The sequence below is a fragment of the Macrobrachium rosenbergii genome, chromosome 31 (assembly GCF_040412425.1).
Source record: "Macrobrachium rosenbergii isolate ZJJX-2024 chromosome 31, ASM4041242v1, whole genome shotgun sequence".
NCBI classification, from domain to species: domain Eukaryota; kingdom Metazoa; phylum Arthropoda; class Malacostraca; order Decapoda; family Palaemonidae; genus Macrobrachium; species Macrobrachium rosenbergii.
In genome coordinates this window covers 24,042,884-24,065,736 of record NC_089771.1, presented here as the reverse complement: position 1 = coordinate 24,065,736, position 22,853 = coordinate 24,042,884, and the positions used below count along the sequence as shown (strand labels likewise).

General features: G+C 34.5%; 1 protein-coding gene across 3 annotated transcripts in view; it reads right to left on the bottom strand.

The window, feature by feature from the left end:
* Nucleotides 1-5,758: 5,758 nt before the first annotated feature.
* LOC136855413 (uncharacterized) overlaps nt 5,759-22,853 on the bottom strand; it is a 179,648-nt gene continuing 162,553 nt past the window's right edge. Inside the window, exons 1-7 of one of the 3 annotated variants that reach the window (XM_067132409.1) lie at nt 19,698-19,889; nt 11,898-12,020; nt 11,124-11,329; nt 9,854-10,011; nt 8,174-8,301; nt 7,742-7,941; nt 5,759-6,819 (exon numbers count right to left, since the gene is read on the bottom strand). In XM_067132409.1, the coding sequence (XP_066988510.1) occupies nt 6,676-6,819; nt 7,742-7,941; nt 8,174-8,301; nt 9,854-10,011; nt 11,124-11,329; nt 11,898-12,020; nt 19,698-19,704 (966 nt within the window). In that variant the 5' untranslated portion in view covers nt 19,705-19,889 and the 3' untranslated portion in view covers nt 5,759-6,675. Of the gene's footprint in view, nt 6,820-7,741; nt 7,942-8,173; nt 8,302-9,853; nt 10,012-11,123; nt 11,330-11,897; nt 12,021-12,775; nt 12,907-19,697; nt 19,890-22,853 lie in introns of those variants that run through there. The other 2 variants (XM_067132410.1, XM_067132411.1) reach the window with 2 other exon arrangements.

The window sequence follows — 22,853 nt, the reverse complement described above, 5'->3', positions numbered from 1 at the left end:
CCCCTTGTACGAATACTATCTTTTTCCATACATCGAAAAATACGTAAATTGTAAATAGTATCGCTCCTCTTATTATCACTCCTTTCTATTTCTTGTACATGCTTAGGCTAAATTTATTTCCTTTTAGTTTTCCGTTAATTACATACCATTGTCTCCCTTTGGTTATGATATTTCCATTCCTTTTTTATTGCTATTTTGGTGTTCATGTCTCTTTACTGTGTTTCATAAATTTCATTCTTTTTCCTGCATTTCCAAAACTGCCATTTTCAATACGCCTCTTTCTCTTTTATAAGTGACAGTTATGTACAGCAGTTTCCCCTCCAACTATTTTTGTTTCCAGGAAAAATGAATCTAGCTTTTTTCTATGAAGTAACTTCAGAGCTCCATTTACAAGTTCCCTTTCTCTTAATAAATACCTCTATATCTTCCATCTCTGTTCTGAGAAGTCTAAAGTTGCTGGCCTACAGGCTTTATCTGAGGTATCCAATCTGTTTTTTGTTTTTGCTCCAGATCATCTTTTTATATCTCAAATTTGTTGTTATATTTCTCTTTGTTTATCTCTAGCCTACACAATTGCACCTTTTTGCAGTCGATTTTTAAGTTCTCTCATTTGCTTTGAACATTTTTCATTTGCTTTAAACGTCGTTTAATTGGCTTAGGCATTTTTCGGTGGGTTATGATCATTCGATGGTTTGTTAATGACATCCCGTTACCTGTATGACACTTTAGCAATTGGAATTGCCATTTCACCTACGTGTTAAACAATTCACTATTAGCTCTATTTAACATTTGAACATAACATTATCATTCGAATATTAGAATGACAAACTAATAAGATGACAAACTGTAAAACACTGTAATCTGATTAAAATAAAGTATGATAATTTAGTAATGATCCCTGTCGATGATTTATGTTCAGAATAGTGTTGTTAGACATCATTTGCTTATAAATGAGATATTCCCTACGTATAGCAGGCGAACTGGAAGGTTTTGTGGTGTACTGCTTATCAGTCAGACAAACAATCGCAAAAGCACTACCTACCTGTTATTGGACATGTCTAGGTGACAGTTGGTTTACTTCCAATGAAGATCATTCTCGAATAGTTGAATGCCACAATCAAGGACAAGATTTTGTAGCAGTTGTGGAAGCTCTTGGAGTAAAATAGATCTACAGCTTATGGCATACGTCTTTTGTAATTTTGAACGGACTTACCGCGTTGAGCTGTTCATGCGTGAGGGTGAAAGATTGGTCATTGATAACGAATTTATGGATTTAATTTTAATGCTAACTGAAGATAATCCACTGCTTACGCTGGGGCAAATAAAGGAGGAAGCAAGGCAAATTTGGCCAGATAAACCCGACTTTTCAGTATCGACACTGTCAAGATGTTGGGATGGAGAGCTCATGATGTCCCATTGCGACGTATAACTGCGCAGAAGCTAAGGAAGTCAGACGTCTGTTTGCCCAGTGGGTGATCGAAACTGGATTACAAAGCCACCGAATTTACATAGACGGGACGGGCTTTAATTTAAGGGAACAGTAGGGCAATGTACCCCAGCTCGTGACATCCGAGAGGGTAGAACTCTTCCGGATTTAAGAGAGAGTGTGCTTTTACAGTGGGTTGAAACTGCCTTTCCTCATATTACGCAAGAGATTGTTTATCGAAATTACAATCACTTACCTACTGTAGGCTGTAGTTAGGCGCGTCCAACAAGAATATTCAGCTTAAGTTGTTCAATTTACCTGGTTTCTTTCATAAACTTTATTAATTAAACAAACTATGTAATTTTTCCTTAATAAACCATCAATAACGATATGGTTTCAATCATGATAATGATTAAAACAAAAGGTTTGTTGTATTTTTTCATGTAATTCAATTTGAAATTTGTGAAATAAAAGTCAATCTTTGTTCAAACTTTCCTTAACCCTGTCAAAACCAATCGAAATGTGGTCATTCGTAGCGCAAATATGAGAATTGTCATTTCTAAATGAAACGTCATTTACATTTGAGATAAGTCATAAGCAAGCAGCTGAACCGTTGTTACCATTTCAAAACTGTTGCTTCCGAATACTTAATGTTTACAGTGGGTGAAATATGTAGGTACCAAATTACTGAAGTTTAAAAGCAAATGCAAAAAGGCATATGTGCGTGAATGTTTCTGCTAAGATCTCTGCACCTAAGGTGCCATTTGAGCTGCTTTTATAAATCTAAGCCCACCCATTTTGTAAATATTAGCAACTGAACAGAACTAAGATGTATATTATATTTTTCTCCGTGTCGAATACTATCTCGCCTTTTGTAGATCTAAATGCTTTTCTGAAATCTTCTGAAGTCACAAAAAGGCTTCCTTTTCCCTATAATTTCCTTCTAAACGATATTGCTAAGCGAGTCTGGTACAATGCACAATGAACGGTCAGTCACGCAATTTAAATAGGGTCTCCTGCTCTCATCTTTGGAATAGGTTGCTGTTTTCCTGTCTGCAAGGACGTCAAGCATCTTCCCTGACGTCTACCTTTGTAGCAAGAATGGTAAAAATAGTGAGCTCCTTTTTCCAAAAAAAAAAAAAAAACGGTTATGATAATTTTGATCATCACTGGGAGACATGCTCCGTGAGCTTTATGTCAAAAGGAAACTTTCATTTGGGTGGAGACTGGTGTTTTCAAAGGGCATTGGCATTCCAAGTATGTCGAGGAGTCACGATGCCATACTGGCCAGTAAACGTGCTTAATTTCTTTTTACTGTAAAAGTGGAATTGTCTTCTGTATTACCGTGCGTTTAAGACATTTTTCATTATTCAGAAACGTAATTTTTTCTGGAGTATAGGCCTACCGCTGGTACGGTTTGTAAAGAACTGTTTAATGTACGTATCTTTTTTTTTTATTTATTTTTCATCTCACGATCTCTTCTGTTTTTCACGAATTTGCGCTTTGTAAATGACTGCTTCCAAAAATACTAGCATTTTAAGCTTATATTATATCAATAAATTCTAATTTCTTTAACCCCGATAATAATAATTATGGGATTCATTATCACCACAAATAACCCAGTCTGACTTCCTAAATACATTTCGTGACGTTTCACCGTCGTGCAAATACGTCCCAGGGAACCAGCTCACATGCAAATCTCGCCTATTATATGAAATACCGAAACCAATAATCCCGCAAAGAAGCGAGAAACGGCCGGGGGAATGTTGCTGTTGAACAACACTCCAAGGAAACTGCCAATCCGGAATACGGGAGGCCTCGTAGACTAACCTGAAATAGGCGACAGCGTTGCGTGCAACATCGCCATATTTTTTCAGGTGGGGTGTTTGTTTGTGTTTGTGTCCGTGCGTTGCGGAGTAGCGTGGAGCCAGGGATGAGGAGAAGGATTATTGGAATGTGGTAAAACAATTTGCTGTGGTTGTTTTCGCAGCCCGCTAAACCTCTGCGTACGTTTTGTTGGCCGTTTGTCTCCCTACAAGAAATATGACCTCAGGTTCGAAATAGTGTTTGGGGTATATTCCCTAGTTTTTTTTTTCACTTTCACTCGACAAATCTGTTTAGTGTGTTTTTAGGTTACGTATTATTTTTCGTTTTCTTTTTATTTTGTAGGTCGAGTGATACGGGAGTTTAAGATATACTGTGTCTGTATATAGAATGTGAGGTACTTAAATTTAGACCAAAATTTAGAACTTTTTTAAGTAAAAAAAAAATAACCCTAACAGATTTTTAACAAAAGTATTCCTTAAGTGGTACGTTGGATCACCCAGACAAGAATAATGTTCATTGTTACTTTTAATATTATAAAGACTGTGAAGACACTCTTCTTGTCTATATTGTTAAAAATACACCAACTTTTTTCACCAATAAACCATCTTCTATTCTTTCCACATGACAGGACCACCTCAAAACACTCTGATCCACCTTTTCACCTACATCAATCATTTTTGCCAATTTCGTGTAGTACATCTCCATAATTCTCATCATTTTAGTTCTTCTTATGGCCTTACTCAAACAGTTCAGCTCTACAGCTTTCAAAAATTTTTTCCTTCATTCTCATTCTTCATGTACACTCAACCTCCATAAATAAGAGTTGGCTCAACAGTTCCTTCATACATTTCACCCTTTGCTTCCTTGGCCGATATCACTTATGTTATATAACAAAAACCTTTTCTCTCACCCTCCTATAACTCAATTACTCATATGAGTCTACTAATTACATTCATTGCTCCATTATCTCTGCCTCCACTTACTTTTATAGCCTTACTCTTGCTCACATCCACTCTCAGCTTTCCCCTTTTGCAAACACTTTCCAAGTTTTCATCAGTCTCTGCAGAGTCTCTTCAATATTTCCAGTCAGTTCTATGTTACCTGCCAGCATCAATCTTTCCACATTCCATTCACAACTATTTCGCATAACATAATTCAGATCCTATACCCACTGCATATTTTACATTTATATATATATATATATATATATATATATATATATATATATATATATATATATATATATAATATGTATATATATATAAATATATATATATATATATATATATATATATATATATATATATATATATATATATATATATATATATATATATATATATATATATATATATATATATATATATATATATATATCTATATATACAAATATATGCGTTAATAAACATGGAAGTGCTTGGTACTGAATTTCTGCCTATCATTTATGTGTGCATAAAAAGGATACAGGAAAGAAGGATTTACAAAGGTTGTATTTAGTGAAATATATTCTTCAGTAAACACTGAATGTTGCTTGCTTTCTGAATCAAACAAGGAATTGTATCAGACTTATTTTCACAAAAGAAAACAATATAAAAAATAAAAGAATATACAAATTAGTTATGTAAGTTCTTCTAACAACATGATAAATTTCATTTTCATAGCTGAAATAAAAAGAAAAAGACTAACCACAGAATACATCTATTCCCTGAGCCTTTGTATACGACAGCAGGAGATCGTAAATCAAAAGATATTATCAAAGAGATATAAGGGTATAGAGAAACCCATGAGAAACAGACCAGGTGATGCTAGTTCACTTTTTATCTGTTATATGTTTCCTCTCGCGCAAGAACGGGTAAATAAGAGTGAAGAAGAAGACTGTCTTCTTCTTCTTCTTCTCTCATTCCTTAAAGAAGAAATGTTGGAACTGAGCTGAGAAAAGAGAGGCTCATGAAAGCCTCCCACTGCTGAAGGAATTTCCTCCTTTGTAGCGATAACACCTGTCGCTGGAATTTTTGAAAAGACAGGCAGTTTTGAGAAACCTTTGCAAGAAAAAAAAAACATTTTAGAAAACAACTGCACTGTTTAGCTCAAATGTTTATCTTTTTTATATCTTTTTATATTTTATCGTTTTTCTTCTGACGCTTTATTGTAAACAATGAATTTGCTGATGACTCTCAATATCTATTTTGATTAATGGAGGCACCTTGCAGTTTGCATGAACAAAAACCAGTCTTTGGAAAGAAACTGAAATAATCATACCCAACATTATCTCACTTTATATCTGCATATGACAATCCTCAAGTTCTTTGTGAATAAATTCACACCGTCTTCAATTTCATCCATGTATATACAGTGGGTGGCAATACCTTCACAGCCATTCTTGACTTACTTTATTACTTTAAAGGTATATTCGACACCTGCTTACATCATGGCTGTAGTTGTCCTTTGTCATTCTATAACCAAAGCCACAACAATTTCTAACAGCTAGTGGATATTTAAATGAGATTTTACATCTGATAAAACATTTTATTCTACATATAATTCGGTACGATGCTAATTCTTGCATGTGCAAACATAAATAATAAAAATAAAAAACTTTCTTAATCAGAAGTATAAATCTTTCAAGACTGTTGAGTTTTTAAAAAACTCAACAGCCCAATAGCGCATTAAAATTGATCATTACAACTCATAAAAAATTAAAACAGTCTAGTCTTTTATTGCAATTGACATCAGTACTCAGTGCATACAATTCCTGAGTGTGCTATTCTAAAATCATATATAAAAACAATGCCCAGATATGACACAGACAGCTAATCAAGAACAGTTCAAGAAAGCCAGTGCTATCGAAAAGTGACAAGGTACTTTCTTGAAAGCATTTGAAATTTTATTTTTGGAAGCACCTGAAATTTTTTTGGAAGTATTTGAAAATCTATATTCGGAAGCATTGGAAATTGTATGGCAATATTATGAAAAGAACAAGTCCTGAATCAAATCTGTGTTAACATAGAATGAAGTCCGCCTTAATCTGGAAAAATATCACAGCTGTGCAGATCGTTTGGAAAACTTTTAGTTTTCTCTGACGTGTTTGAAAGCTTGGGAGACTATTTACATACTGTGGTCTATCACGTATAATCATCAGTGAATTTTTATGTTATTTTTTTCTATCTGCAAAAAATACCTTAATCTTTCTCAAGTTTTGTATTCCTGTTGTTGTAAATAAAAATGAGGTACAGTATCTCTGTACCTTTAACACATCAAACACTGTATAACAAACTTTTTTGTCTGAAAAAATTTTCTCAACCGCTTAGCTTGAGTGTACTTACAATTGTTAGTTCCATTACATGTGTGTGATGTGAAATAATTTTTAAACATTTTTTAAGGTATTGTTCTCTGCAGCTTTTTTTTTTTACTCTGTCGATATTCTAGTTCATCAGTTGTTTGAAAATGTGTATGTTCTTAGTCTGGCTTAAGTCCTGAGCACCTTTACTCTTGTAATACCCTATGGATGCTTTATTGTCAGAAGCAACTATGTGGGTGCACCTCCTACCACCTATCTTGAGAGTTTCCTGAAAAGAAACAGTTTCATGCAATAAAAATCCAAATGCTGATAGAATTATTGAGTAAAGTCAGACGATGAAAAAAATGAAGAGGAATCATTAGCTTTCTTTATCCTTTCAGGCAATGTGGCATAAATAACTATATTCTCAGAGACAATGATGGAAAAATTGAGACAAAGCAAAACTTTTTATCAAGTACTCTGGAAAATGTAAATGCTACAGTAACATTCATTTTGATGGCTGTTTTCTACATTAAGTTTTCTGTAATATAAGGAATATAAAATTTAGGCCAAAGGCCAAACACTGGGACCTATGAAACCATTCAGTGCTTAAAGGGAAATTGAGAGTAAAAAGGGTTTAAAGGTGTAACAGGAGGAAAACCTTGTATTAACACTATGAAACAATTGTTAGGAGAGGCGGGAAAGTAAGATGGAAGAAAGAGAATATAAACAGAGGTACAATCAAGTTCTCACTGTCTGCTGAGCTGGTAAATGTCAGTTTTCAGGTATGCAATCAAGAAGCCCAAAATCTTGCAGGAAAGTTAATATTAGTATGAACTGGTTGACTGCATTACATATAAGTGCATTTGCACATTAATAAGCTCTACGAAAGTTTCGTAATGCTGCAAACATATTTTAGACCGTTTGAATCAAATGTTATAAAAGTTATTGGTCTATAAAGGCTTGGTAAAAAAAAAATCTGGAAAAATGTCAAGGTTTAAAAAAATGAAGATATGTACATAAGATCTTGAAATGAAAATGTATAAAACAATAATAATTTTATGTACATCATTTCTAGAGCTAGTACCTTAAATCCAGTTTTGGAAACGGGAATAAATTCTACTATGAAGTTGCTGACCTACAAATAAAGCACCTTACTGAGCAGAGTCAATTACTGTGGAAGAATAAACTTTCCTTTTAAAGTTACTAACCTTGAGTACAACAGCCCACAGAGCAGTGCCAATTCCTGTCCCTCTGCATGTGGAAGAAACATAAAGGTCTTCCATGTAGACCTCAGGCCCATCGAAGCCATAGGTGTATGAGAACATGGTATACCCCACTACTGAACCGTTTCTCTCGACAACATATGACTTGAACAGAGGGCGCTTTCCAAAACCTTCATTCATCAGAACTAAAACAGAAGAAGAAACAACATTAATAAAATGGTAAAATTTACGAAAGGATACAGAAAAATGATTCAAATATCAAGCAACTTGCTTTTCTTATAAGCTAAATATTTTCATACTGTCTGATCTGAACTTTAACTTCTCCACATAAGTGATTTTTTCCATATAGAACAATAAAATAATGTCTTTCTTTTAAGATTACAGCATTGAAAAGTTATAGAGACTCTGCATAGATACCTGTCTCGTCAATTACTACTTCATCTAGTAAACCCAAGTACAGGTGCAGGCTTTTCACACTTTCGAATATGTCCGGGATGTCCTTTGCAGTTGCTTCTCTCAGAATGAATTCACTTGGAATATTATGTCTGTTGAGAAAGCATCACTCTAAATATTGGTAAGAAATGGGTTTAATAATTCATAATACTAATCTAGCTATGAAACATGAATGATCATTGAATGTGCTTACAAAATGGCCCACTTGACTCTTGGGTAATTGGCTAATAGAAAGCCAAAACAAATTTCTAGGTGAAAATTGCACATGTAAGCAAGTCTTATTTTTTCAGATCCCTGGTGCAAGAAGTTACAATGTTAACTGATGCTATGATAGTAATGTTTTGTATTTATGAAACTTTTTTGTTTACTTGTGATAACTATATTTATTTATGTAGATTTCACTTCATTCTGCAGACCACATTAATGTCAGTGTTGTGTCAGATTGTACTAGATCCCAACAGTACCCTTGTAGAGGCAGATAACAAGAGAAAATATGAGAATGAAAAAGATAGTCATAAGAAATTCGTTGCTGTAAGCTTTCACAGACCTGAGTTTCCTGCTTAGAACCTGAGTTGTAGTTTTGATCGCAGAGAGTAAATACTGTCATTTGAAAGCTTCGTAAGATGGAAAGTAAGTAAGCCTTGTTTTGATGGAGATTTAGAGCTCCCTTTGATGTGTATTGAACCTATGTTTTGATAGAAATTGTCTGTTCTGCATTCTTTGTTGTGTTTTGAAAATATGTATTAAGGGTCTGCCTTGCTTTGTTTCAGTACTGTTTTGTAGAAATCATCTGCTTTTCATGCTGTGTTTTTAGATGTTTTGGTAGAGATTTGTCTGTCTTCTTTGCCATTTGAATCCTGAGACACAAGAACATCTAGGGTATACATAATACCCATATGTGTGAGGGCCCTTAGTATATGCCACAGTGAGTATGAAATTACTGTAAAAGAATTCTATACAGTATTAACTGGAATGATGTCTTTGTTATAAGCTAGTGTACATAATAAATGTCAATATAGTAAAATCTTATAATGTAAGTATTAGCCTAAGTAATAATTTAAGGACAACACATATCCAGCCCCATAACAATGTCTATGTTAATTCTTATAACTTAAACATGTAGTATTTTACCGACTGGGATATTATCAGTTTGTTTCCATGCTGTTCATAAAAATTCATTCACTGAAAAAAGTTAGCCACACAATTTTGATGATTAATTGTGTAAGTCATCATTCAAGAAATTCCTGCCTTTGGCTCTGAAGAGCTTAAGTTTTTTGTGTATAAATATATTTCAACAGAATATTCAGCTATGAGAACTGGAAAAATAAATGTTTAACTCAAGATTTTCCAAATTTTCCTGATTCCTACTTCAGATGACTGGATCACAAACCCCAATTTCAAATTCTACTTTTGTACCTTGAAATTAAATGACTACAGGAAACAAAAACATTAGAATAATCTCATTGCTACTGTACAACTGATTTTTCTATCAAATATAAATACTTTCAAGGACACACAACAGATAAAATTTAACTCATAAGGTCATCAGCTTTGGAGTTTCAATTACTGCATTTCACAAAGAACTGTTTTTTCATCATGATATTTCATTTTTCCAAGAAAAAATCAGTAACATGGCAAGGTCACCTTTTGATTAATTCTTCCATTGCATCCTTTTTAATTTCATAAACAAGGTCTCCTGAGTATTCTGACACAGTATCATCATGGGCCCCAATACTGAGGAGGAATTTATTTGGTGCTTTCGTGTAGATGTCACAGCGTTTACAACCTTCGGCTGAAACTTTCTGTCAGGATAAAAGTAGAGAAAAAAGTCCTTGAAGAAAATACTAATTACAGAAGCACCTCAAATTAACAGACAATAGGGGTCTGGCCTTTCTGATACGTAACAAGGTCTGTTAAATAATAAAGACCATAGATTATAGCCTGCACTTGAATATTTTCCAGAGATCTTATAGCTAACAGTAATTCCACATAGTTCCCAGATTTCAATATAAGGGATATATCTAAGAATGCATCATATCTAGAATTGTAGCATAAGGAAAAATAACCATAAAAGGGTAGCTGGTAAGTACATAAGTCGGCTAAACTGAGGTCTGTTAAGTCCTAATTATTCTGTTACCAGTCTAAGACATAGATTAAAGGCTTCAAAATGTCTCATTAGTAGAGAAAGTCCATGCTTTTACCCGAATTATAGAAATGTAAACATTCACTTCATCGTGGGAGAATGGCAAAGCTATCATTCAATTAATGCTATGTATTCTACTACTGGCAAGTGACCTAACAACAGACTTGGTAAAGCTCCTAAATAAAATTCTAAGCTTCTACAAAATTTAAAGTGTTCTTACTAACTGATGGAGTTTTTGCTTTGGAGAGAAGCTGCTAAAAAGTAATATAGTCATGGCTAATGACTAAGAACGTTTCATTACTGTGGCCTGGCAAGATACAAGTTAACAATGAGACCAGTTTCTTAACTGTGGTTGGCCACTGCCAGACAATGAAACCTTAAGACTAGTAAGGAAAAACATTTCAAGGATCAAACGACAACAAATAACTCAGCTTCATCTACAGTGTGCAGTTAAACATCCTTTATCACTGGATGGAGTACATCTGCTACCACTTCCTTACCTGCAAATGAACCAAAAACCAAATGTAAGCTACAGACAAATACATATAAAAGGCTTCACTTATGCTTTTCTAATGCCCATATATTGGATGATGCTGTACAGATATCATTATGAATAAAATTGACAGAACACACTTTACCACAAGTATTCTTATCACCTATAATGTAGCTGAAGACAAACCTGAAAAAATACCCAAATAAGCAAATGATTATTGAGGACATGGTATTTTGACCTTCAGCCAGGAGAACATATGAGGGGTTTGGGTAGCCTACCTGAACTAATGTTTTCCACAAGGCAGTAGCCATGCCTCTCCTTCTGTACTCTGGAGTGACATAGATATCTTTCACAACCACTACGCGACCGGCCATTGAGGAGAAACAGTAGATATAAAGCAGATAGCCATTTACTACACCACTGCTTAGTTCACTGACGAAAATATGAAAGGCAGGATCATTTCCAAAACCTCTGCTCTGCAGATCTGGAAAATAATCAGACAAAAATGTACTCACGTTCATGAAGACACATTTCAAATGAAATCAATTTACAAAAACTTCATAGTTATAATTTTTCATGTCTTAATTTGCTTGGCACAGGCATTTCTTCTTTCTTTGTGTTTGTCAAGTAGTCATAATTACTCTCCTGATCGCTTCAATAGTCACTTTCTCTCCCTTCAAAACTTCCGGACATACAGGTATACAGTACAGTATAAAAATACCTGTATACAGTACAGTATAAAAATAAATAACTATTTTTTTGCCATTGTTAGCATCTCCATTTGGTTCAATATCTAACTGTGACATAAATTACCACCTAAACATACATAATCATTAAAATAAAAAATAAATTGTTAAATCTTCACTGAAATTCTCATTGTGAAAATACTAACAAAGAAATATACAAATCACAGTAACAGAAAAACTTTGATTTTAGATAAACGGGCTTAGAAGGAGGCAGATCTGACTGAGGGAGTCTTCGTGACTTAAAAGCCAGCAAAGTGACAGAGGCAAAAGTTTAAACTGCTCAATGTTGTTGTTGTCTATACTTGCCTTGGCATGTCAGTCCTCTTACGTCGGTTATTTTTTGTTCTTTTATAGACTCTTGCATCAACAATTCCAGCATCTGGCAGTCTGACACTCGGGCCTCCCTCACCACTAATGGGATCATTTTCTCTGCAACGGAGATCAAAATCATATTAGAATGCTGTTTATGAGAAAATATCAATCGCTGCTCTCCACGGACTGTAAAAACAAAAGCACAAAACATCCAAAAGTACTGTAGATAAAGTTTTCCATAACTGTATGAACTTCTAATCAACATATAACTTTCTTGTGAAGCCAAGGAGATTCACAGGAAGGCCTGGGAAAAATTCACTGGTAGGCATAAAAAACTGAACTTACCAGTGGGTCTCAAAAAGTATTATTTCACATGTAAGCCTAAACACAAAACATAATTTTAACACTGCATACCCTGGAGAGGTGCAGTTTGTCAAGATTCACATCTTGACCCAACAAGAGTACTTTTTGAAGATAGTATATTATGCATTTCAAAGCATACTGAAGCATCAGCAATAAAATAAATAGATAAGAGGCCCCCCTCCTAATACTAGAATCACACAATGTTCTTTTACCCTAGAGCAAAATCAAAAAGATACTAAACAAACGTACAGAAGTAAGGAAAAACAGTTTTAAATTTAATGGGAGTATCAATTTGTATTTACCTGAGACGGAGAACTAATACCTGGTCTGTATGTAATGCTGAAAGCTAACTTTCATTACATTTATACAGTGACTTGTTACAACCATCAGTTTTATGCAATGAATGAGGATTCCAATGAAAAACATATCTAAAATAGATCTATGAAGTTTAAGCATACACCCGGGCTGCAATGATTTAGACGAAAAATACAAATATTTCACGGACTCACCAGATCTATGAGCTTGCTACAGATGCAAATGTTTTTATGTGTCTGCGTTCTTGGTCTCGCAAAGAACCTTTTTATAGCCCCCTGGTTTCAATTGGGAGATGACGTTACCACTAGAAAAAAAAAAATTGATATCCCCTGCAAAGACTACAAAGTGCCTTTATCTTCCTTGAGCTCATCATTTCTCTTATCAACAAGCTTTTAAAAAAATGATAAGAGTTTTAGTCTTATGGCATCGAAACACCAAAGGGAACAGCAATGACCTGGTAAAATGTTGTCAAGTGATAAAAAATGAATTACAGTAGAACCTTGCTTAATATTTCTTTTGCTGAAGATATTTTATCACCATGCAATTACGAGCTAGGGTGGAGAGAGAGAGAGAGAGAGAGAGAGAGAGAGAGAGAGAGAGAGAGAGAGAGAGAGAGAGAGAGAGAGAGAGAGAGAGAGAGAGAGAGATACAACAACTAGAAGTTAGTGTTCACTGATCAGTCAAAATGTAGTGTTCAAACAGGATGGCCTTGATGAGATAATCCTCACCTCTCTGGGGTAAAACCATTCAATATCAATTCTTTAGAATATTTCTCAATCATGCACAAACTATCAACCTATCTATCCATACATTTTCTTTAGTATATCAACTTTTATGCAGTTAACATCCTAAATAAAATTTGCATGACCCTAAATCTGTTATGCATCATCTACAGAAGATGACTGCCTTTGCCAAAGAGTAATTTTAGATTAAAATGGGCAAACGCCAGTTGCTACCCAAAGAAAAATGCAGCAAAGATAGGTGGTTGATGATGAAAGTGCTGGTTCATTCATTTTTTTAGGTAATTATGTAACCTTACATGCAAATGTTCTGTCTTCTAATGGTCCAAATTCTCCATTCTCTTTGAAACCTTTACACAGTCATGATGTTTACAAAACTAATACTCTAGGGCAGACCTAGATTACTGTCCAAGGACAAATGAAGTTTGAAGAAGGCCAAATACCCATTTGTATATCATAATAAAAATTAACAATCTATCACAAAGAAGAATCTAGCACGTGATTTGTTAACCAACTTTGATGTACAGTAATGCATTTGGAGACAGCAATAATTTTCTGGACTGGAAAGAGCATCAATCACTTAACCCATAGATTATAATCAACCCTGTTTATATGTATTTTTTATTTAAAGTTCATCTAAAAGGATTACAAATATCTTCTGAATGAATTATGGTATGGCAGAAACTTTCAAGTTCCTTGAAAATTAAGAAATTTTTATTTGCTGTTCGTCATTGTTTCAAATATTCTTGAAGAATGTAATCTATTGCAAAGACCTTCACAGACTGATTAGCAAAAACAGATGTGACATTTATAAGTGATAATTCTCTGTAGGAGGCTTCCCTGACTCAACAGATATACTGTTCCTTACAGCATATGCCTACATTGATAATTCAGTATACTGTACAGCATAAATCCCACAAGATAAGATTTTATTGCAGAAAACCCTGCACAAAAATCCAGATAAAACTGAACACTTAGAACTAAATATATTCACTAGTAATCCTACACTCGCCTAAACATTTGAAGTTTGTTACCTTGGTGTTGACTGTCACAGTGTTGATTTATTTACAGGACTTAACAGGAATTCTGTTCATGAATTAAACTTGAATTTGACAGAAAGTTATCGGAGGTTAAAATACAAAGTGTATGTGAATGCCCTGGCTAAACACCTTGTTTATAACCTCACACAGGCACTTGACAGATCACGTGAAGCATGATAACATTCTTAGTGCAAATAATTCTCAAGCAGACCCCAAAACTGTCCCTCAAGTTGAGATGCCTCTATCATGTTAAGTTGGATGGTATCATGTCTAAGTATGGTGTAATAAAGTGATCATAAAATTAATTGTATAATAAAGAGATAACAAAATCAATGTAAATAAGATAAGCTAAAGTTGATAAAATTACCCAGCTCCCAAGACAACTACAGGTTATTAGCATTAAATGGTATTTGAGTTATAGATAATAGTGCTGTGCACGTGTAATTTTATGATGTGATCTTTTAAATATTGCGACGTGGAAGTGAATGAAAAGTGACCTCTTTTGTGATCATTAGTGGGAAAGAAACAAATCATGGAGGGCTATATGACCCTAGATGGGAATATATTAATTTTTTGTTTGTTTAAGACTCAGTTAAAAACTGTATTACATCACTAATACATTTTGTTTTTGGACTGGATGTCTTATAGGATTGCACAGCTTAAAATAACATATTTTGAGACTCTTACGGTGAGAAATCCACAAATAGATGGGTAAAATGCATCACTTCACTTCTAAAAGGGAAACAAAGGGATTCGCAAATGTTAGCCACTCATCGTGAACTTGGCATCAAAGGTGGACTAGGTTTTGAAATTCATCTTTACTATGAAACACTGGTCATAAAATATCTGACATGACTACTGTCACTAAGTCATTGTGGTTTTATATTCTTAAAAGGGGGACGGAGGGGGTTAAGTTAATGACAAAACCAGTATACCTGTTGGTAAATAACACAATACCTGACCTTGCTCCTTTAAATGGAATGATGGCTTTTCAAAGCCTCAATTATCACTGAAGAGAACGAGGGCATTAAAGATTAAGCCATCTCATCTCTGTTTTACCATCATTACGTAAGAGATATACTCATGTTATAAATACAATCAGCCCTTGCACTTATGTCTTGAATAACGGGAACATAATGCCAAGCATATTACAGTACTGTACTTCTACAACAGTCAAAGAACAAAACAACTTGAACCGACCATGCTTACGTTTTGTTTGCATACTGTGACAAATGGACCTATAAATACACCATTATGAGCCACTCAAATTTGAGGTGTGTTAACACAGGGCTAATTGTATTTACACTTTGAATATATCTGCTTTCTTGTGTATTTCCAGCCAGACAGAGGGACGATTTAGCTTACATGAATCTCCTCTCTGTCCTTTCCTTTATTCAACTCCCTTTACATGATAATGATGAAAAATCAAAGAGATTGTGTTTTTCAGGGGTAACCTCAATTTCTAACCAATTTATTGGCTCCTGAAAGAAGAAGTTACAGAAGTAGACCTGTGCAGTATTCATGTTTACCAAATGAAAGTACAGTACTACAAGGATCACTTTTTCTATCTCAAGATTCAGCACAAAAATTATGGTTTGGAAGATCCCAAAGTCAAAATGAAAGAATGAACCTGTAATAATTACTAAGTAACAGATAATACCACTTTAGTTGAAGAATAAATATACTGTGCAGTATTTGTCGGTTAAAAGATAATTTTACAGTTATGAATGTAAGAAGGGGTTGCAAACGGATACATGTAACATTTCTTTTCATAAGTTAGAGTTTATGTTTGTGTGATCAGGAAGAAGAATGAAAACCAAAAAGGGTTAGAAACATATATGTTAATCAGAGGTGGTTTCATGTTATTGGCTGTTGGTATTAAATAAAAACAAAAGCCATAATATTCTATCCTTCTCTTGCTCTTTGGTGGTCATGTCTGGCATAGCTAATATTCTTTTATAAAAAATATCTATCTTTGTGTTTCTTTGCTGCCATGTGTTTTCAGAGATGTTCCATTTTTCCCTTTCACTGTCTAACCTTATTAACCGTGGCCTGGGTTTTGTTTTCTTTGTCTCTTGAAGTTTTGTGTTTGTTCACTGTCCAGCCCTGTCTTACCTAACCTACTACATATACTTCATTAGTTCATTTTCAGTTCTTTATTTTGGTTAAATTCATTTACAAGAATTTCAGTGAAGGATTCTCCGTCTTTCTTCAGATTCTCTTCATTATTACCCCCTGAGTCTCTGGCAAATTGAATATTATCAGATTTTCATTTTTTCTTGATCCTGTGCTTCTCTAGTCTAATGTCTCCCTGTGTTGTTTCTTTTGATTACTATACAGCTCCTCCTTTATCACCAGCAACATGTTCCTTGATGTCTTTTACTGCCATTCCTATCTGCTCTAAGGAGTCTCATATCCATTTGTATTGTACCTTAAGGTCTTTCTTTGCTTTCCCTACCTAGAAGACCAAGCCTATTTGCCCATTACATTTGACAAAAGCCATTTTATAATATCCGCTGCTTTTTATATTACAGCATACTGAACATTTGCGGTGTCTGCACACACCACATGAACCACTGGTATTATTTTACTCTAAACTACTGTTGCATTTTGAACCTGAAAATTCAATTTTCCCATATAGTCCAAGAGCCAAGGGGTGTGTGCATGCCTGTAAGAGCCAGAAAATTACCTGCTTGATTTAGTTAGAGGGTCCACTGGGACACCTTTTTAGTTAGAGCAGACACCCAGAAACCTGGCAATTATTGTGTTATTCAGGATTTTCGCTGAATTTGATGAAATAAAAAAAAAAACTCCTTTTTTATGTGTATTGGTTACAAAAATTGCAATAACTCAGCAATGAAATGGTCTACAGAGTTCATTCACTTCTCAAAATAAAGCTCAAAGAATGATTTATTCAATGGATACAAGCACAATATGATTGGTTAATACCCAAGGTCACTAGAGGTCAAAGTATGACCTTTCTAATGAGAAATTAAAATCTATGACTTTTCATATTTAAATATTTGTGAAAAACAGGCGAATAGATTAAACATTTAATGCTTTTACATTCTGGTTAGGTACACTTGCGTACACCATAGGCAAGTTTTTGAAATTAGTTGGAAAACATGTTTACTTATTTTAACCTCTATGTAGCAATCAATATGCCGTAATTTGTATTCTAGGGATGGCAATAAGGATGCAAAAAATTAATCAATCCAGTTTACTTTATGTTCTCTGTTCATATTTTGTTCATTCAAAATTTTAGGAAACCTAATTTTTTTCTTTTTTCAGTGAAGAATGTCTGACTCTGGCGCACCAAAGAAAAAAATTAAGGACATCACAGGCACCATCCTCAAGTGGTTCTAGTGATCCAAAGAAATATATAATCTGCCAAAAATCTGATGATAAATGTGAAAATACCAGCACAGAGAATGGTAGGACACATATCACTGAAGCAGCGGAAGCGAGAAGGGATGCAGTTTTATGAAAGACTGAAGCAAGTGGGCACAGGGAAATTCTTATACAAAGTTAACAAATGTTGTAAACAGTATACCCTCCAGAAAACACTGGGTAAACTGGAGCAGTTGAGCAAAGGCCCCACAGATATTGCTGCTCATTCCCCACAGGATAGCTCAGCCTTTGTTCAACAAAGGAGTACACGTTTTATGGTGGATTCTCGGGCCCCCTGATCTCTGCCAGCTAATATTAACAAGTTTTTTACAAGTTTCCTAAAATTTTGAATGGACAACATATGAACAGAGAACATAAAATAAACTGATAAATGGAGGATTTCTGAAAAAGGATGAGCTGAATCATTCCTTATGGCAGCCATGATAGTTCAGTATGATGTGTTTACCCGAACTTCCGACTTGCATGATGCGAATTACATATTTGGAACAGATCTTTACTGTCACAGCCAGTGTATTTGTAACTAAATCAGGAAAGGAGAGAAAGCAGCAACTGAACCATCATCAATGCCAACTGGCTGGCAGAGGTATGATATCTTCAAAAATTTTATGAAAGATTTAGAACCAGGCTTGAACTCTGGGAGATGCTATAACCTGACTTAAGCTTCCAGGTGCTGTAGTGAAGAGTGGAGTAATGATCAAACTCATTTTGTGTACACAATAGATAAGTCTTTAAGCTTTATTTTGAGAAGTGAACCATTTCACTGCTGAGTTATTGCAATTTATGTAACCAATACACGTAAAAAAGGGGAGTTATTTTGATTCCATCAAATTCAACGAAAACCCTGAATAACATGATAAGTGCCAAGTTTCTGGATGTCTACCCTCGATGAAAAGGTGTCCCAGTGGACGCTCTAACTAAATCAAGCAGGTAATTTTCTGGCCCTTTCATGCATGCAAACACCCTTGGCTCCAGGAATAATATTCTGTGTGCTTTGAATGTTTCTGACATTTGATTCCTTAACAAATGAGTGCTTTCTGTGACAGTGGACCCCATCCTTATATCCTACTATTTGGGGGACAACAGTGGGAAAGCAGGAACTACAACTCATTGATGGTAAATGCAAAGGCGATAGTTGCACGAAGAAATTGTTTAATATAATTTTTTTACTAAACAAGGTAGAAAATGGTATACATAATACAGAACAGTGAGAAAATTTGAGAGATTCACTGCCTGTCGTTTGTATTTTTACGTTCATCACCGAGGGGCCAGTACTTAACAAAGTGGAAGCTCCATGGGTCACATCCAGGTTTAGCACCAGCCCCTACTACTTTTAATCTGCCTACTCCTGCGCCTGGCTCCCTTGCTTCTGACCCTTGCCATTGACAGTCTTAAGTCTAGGTTTAAGGAGAATTTAACCTAGTAGCGATGCAGTGAAGTGCAGGATGTGGCTACTCGTCCCCTCAGTAAATTTCTCAAATCATATCACCTGTACTGCATTATATACACAATTTTCTATACAGTATTCTCCACTAAAGAAATGACGTTAGGTAGCCTAATAGGCTAGACGATATCTTCATGTGGTCATCTCCTTTACATTTGCCCACACTGATATAGTTCTCATTCAGTTTAGGCTAAGGCAAGTTCATGGAATGTTTTCAAGCTAATAACAAGAACTAGGGTATGGACATAGTCACGCTAGGTGACGTTGAATAGGTAACTTGAGAACCATACGAAAATCAGGAGTCAAAATCACACTTTAAAACAGAGAAAATTGATAGTTTCAAGTCCAAAAATGCGAAAACTGTTCAAAATTAAATAATAACGATCCATCCATTAAAACCTACAGATCAAAGTCTACAGTTCTCTTTGCTGAGCAACTTACGTTCTGCCAACGGTAAGCAATGTCTTATTTTTTTTTTACGTACCTGTCATGTTGCTGTTGGCAGTCGTACTCAATCTATATGTAAGACCGCTCAAAGTATTTATACTCGACGTATTTGCCGAAGCAGACTAGATTTCATAATATATATGACGTAACACATCTGGTGCGCACTGGCATTTACTCCGTTTGTTTATATCCTCTGCGCTTCACCTTCTTCCTTCTTAGAGACGTGACTGGGGTACTATGAGGGATGATGATCAATGGCTTTCTGAGACACCTCTTTATTGAGAACTAATTGCAATTCAATGCATATGGCTTGAGATAAATTATATCTTGCAAGCGACGGCATAAATTGTGGACATCTTCATTTTTTGCTTCTATCTGAGTTACCGTTGACAACAAACATGCAACTCAAAGCTTTTAGCCTGATTTAACTTATATCTTGCCAGTTACGGCATAATTTTGATCTTCATTCCCAGCCTCTATCTGGAAGTTTGCCTAATTATTTAGTTCAAAGTTTGCCTAATTATTTAGTTCAATGTCCCCCAACCGAAACAATGTAATCCATTGAACCTGAGGTGAATTATACCCTGCGTGTTAGGGCATAAATTACGTATATTTTTATTTCCGGTTTCTGTTTGAATGAGCAAAGTGAGATGATTCAAAGCTCAGGTTTATATTAAAGTTCAATTTCATTGAACTCGAAGCTGTTGAGGACAGCGAGTGGCAGCTTTTAGATTTCTTATTCTTTCGTTCACATTAAAAGATATCATATTACGTATCACGTTGTTTGCCAGACTTGGTGTTGGTGCAGTCAAGGCAAGTAAGACTGTGCTTAGAATCTAAATCATGGAGAGAGATGATATATATTGAAACCCTAGATGCTGGACAGATTTAATCTCCAGAAGTTATGACATAAAACATTATTATTATTATTATTATTATTATTATTATTATTATTATTATTATTATTAAATGGTATAATGTTAATCGTTGTGACCTTGAAAATAGCCCTTCAGTGTCACATGACTCTCTCTCTCTCTCTTTATATATATATATATATATATATATATATATATATATATATATATATATATATATATATATATATATATATATATATATATACATATATATATATATATATATATATATATATATATACATATGTATGTATGTATGTATGTATGTATCTATCTATCTATCTATTTATCTATCTATATATTATATATATATATATATATATATATATATATATATATATATATATATATATATATATATATATATATATATATATATATATATATATAATATATATATCAGAATACATGGCATGGTCTAGTGGTCATGATACTCGATCCGCTGTCGAGAGGGTTCAATTGTAGAGCCAACTGGAGCAACAATCATGTTCAACAAAATTCCACCTTGTTCTGTGATTTTCGTTTCCTGGTTATCATTCTCTGGTAGGTCTCAACCAGGACGTACAAAAAAAAGCAGGGCTGGCACCCTCATCCCCCCCAAAAAAAGACTTGCACAGAACTGGAACGCTTATATTATATCTTCGGGAGACAGCCGCTCCCATGAATGATCATCATCTCCAAGACTTGGAGCGTCGGAAAAACCATTTCAAGTTTCAGGGAAAGAAAAGCGATCCTTGGTTTCTCATTTCAATCTCCGGCCTCCTTTGCAACTTCTCTCTCTCTCTCTCTCTCTCTCTCTCTCTCTCTCTCTCTCTCTCTCTCTCTCTCTCTCTCTCGTCAAAAGACAGCGAATTAACGGTATTCGCTCTGCAGGGAATTCTCAGAAGAAAAAAGTAAATTTTTTTGTGGAACTTATCAGCTGTTTCAGGCTCTCGTTAAATTTGTATGCAAATTTTTAATTTATCTTATTTTAGCTAAGTCTTCCGTCCTGCCAATGACGGCAATATCTAACAGACATCTTCATAGCTTCGGACCCCACCTGCAAAGGTCATTTGCACGGAGGATGCCTTATGGAGGAATGAAGCTTTACAACTCAATCCAGAGGTGGTTAAAACTGGCGTTGTCTTAGCAAAATCAAATGTTTAGAATTCATTAAATACCCAGAGTTACTGAATGGGAAAGAGTGCTTCTCTTAGCAAGGCACTGGAGATGATACCGAGGTCTATGACATTAAAATCTCATACCAGAAAAAAGGGATCATTTGCATAGTTGAAACTAATGACAAAAACAGCTGCTGAATTGATAAAAATAATAATAATTATATAACAAAGGCCTTTAGATGCTATTCTTCCCTAGATTCTTCATGTGTGAAGCAATGTATATTGCTTTCCATAATTAACATCCATCAGGTACAATTATGATTAGGTATTGGGAAATTTCAATGATCTTGTTTACAAATATCTCAAGTCAGGTATAAACAAAACCGACTTACTTTTCACGTCTTTATTCAATGATCAAGTTTTCCTTCCTGTACCTCTGTTTCATATCCCGGTAAGAGTCACCCACGGCGCTCATAAATATAATATTCTCAATATGAAACTTTAGCTCAACATTTATTCAAAAGTTTTCGAAAAACATCCTCGGGGCAAAGGCCTGAAGTTTATAAAGCCTAAGTTGAATTTTTCTTTTTATTCTTAGAGAAAGTCTGAGTGATTTTCTCATCATCGATCGGATTAATTTTGGCCTTTCTCGAAGTCTCCCTGGGTTCTTTATTAAAACGAAAAATCTAATATAACTTGAAGGATAACTTCGTAGTTTTCATTATCATACCTTTGAAAAAACTTTTAATATTATTTTTTAAAATTTATTTTAGCTTACTTTGTTCAGAGAATTGATGAACTCCAGTATGTCTCAGCCTTACTTTCACTGATAAGATTCGTTTTCCAAGAACTTAGAACTTCTATATTTCTATCTTAACATTAATTTTTCTATACTATGTAAATTAATCCTACTTACTGTGCAATTTTCCATTATCTAATCATATAGTATCAATTGCGTCTAATATTTCCTTAATAACTGTAACTGAAAGCAAGACATTATTAGTTGGAAATTGCGTGTTTGATTAACAAACTCAGCTTCTTTTATCTTGACATTATTTTTTAAATACCATGTTAATTAATCCTATGTATTGTGCAATTTTCATTACCTGCTCTTATAGTATCAATAACCCTTCAACTGTCTTTGTTTCCTAAACAATGACAAAAGAAAACAAGAAA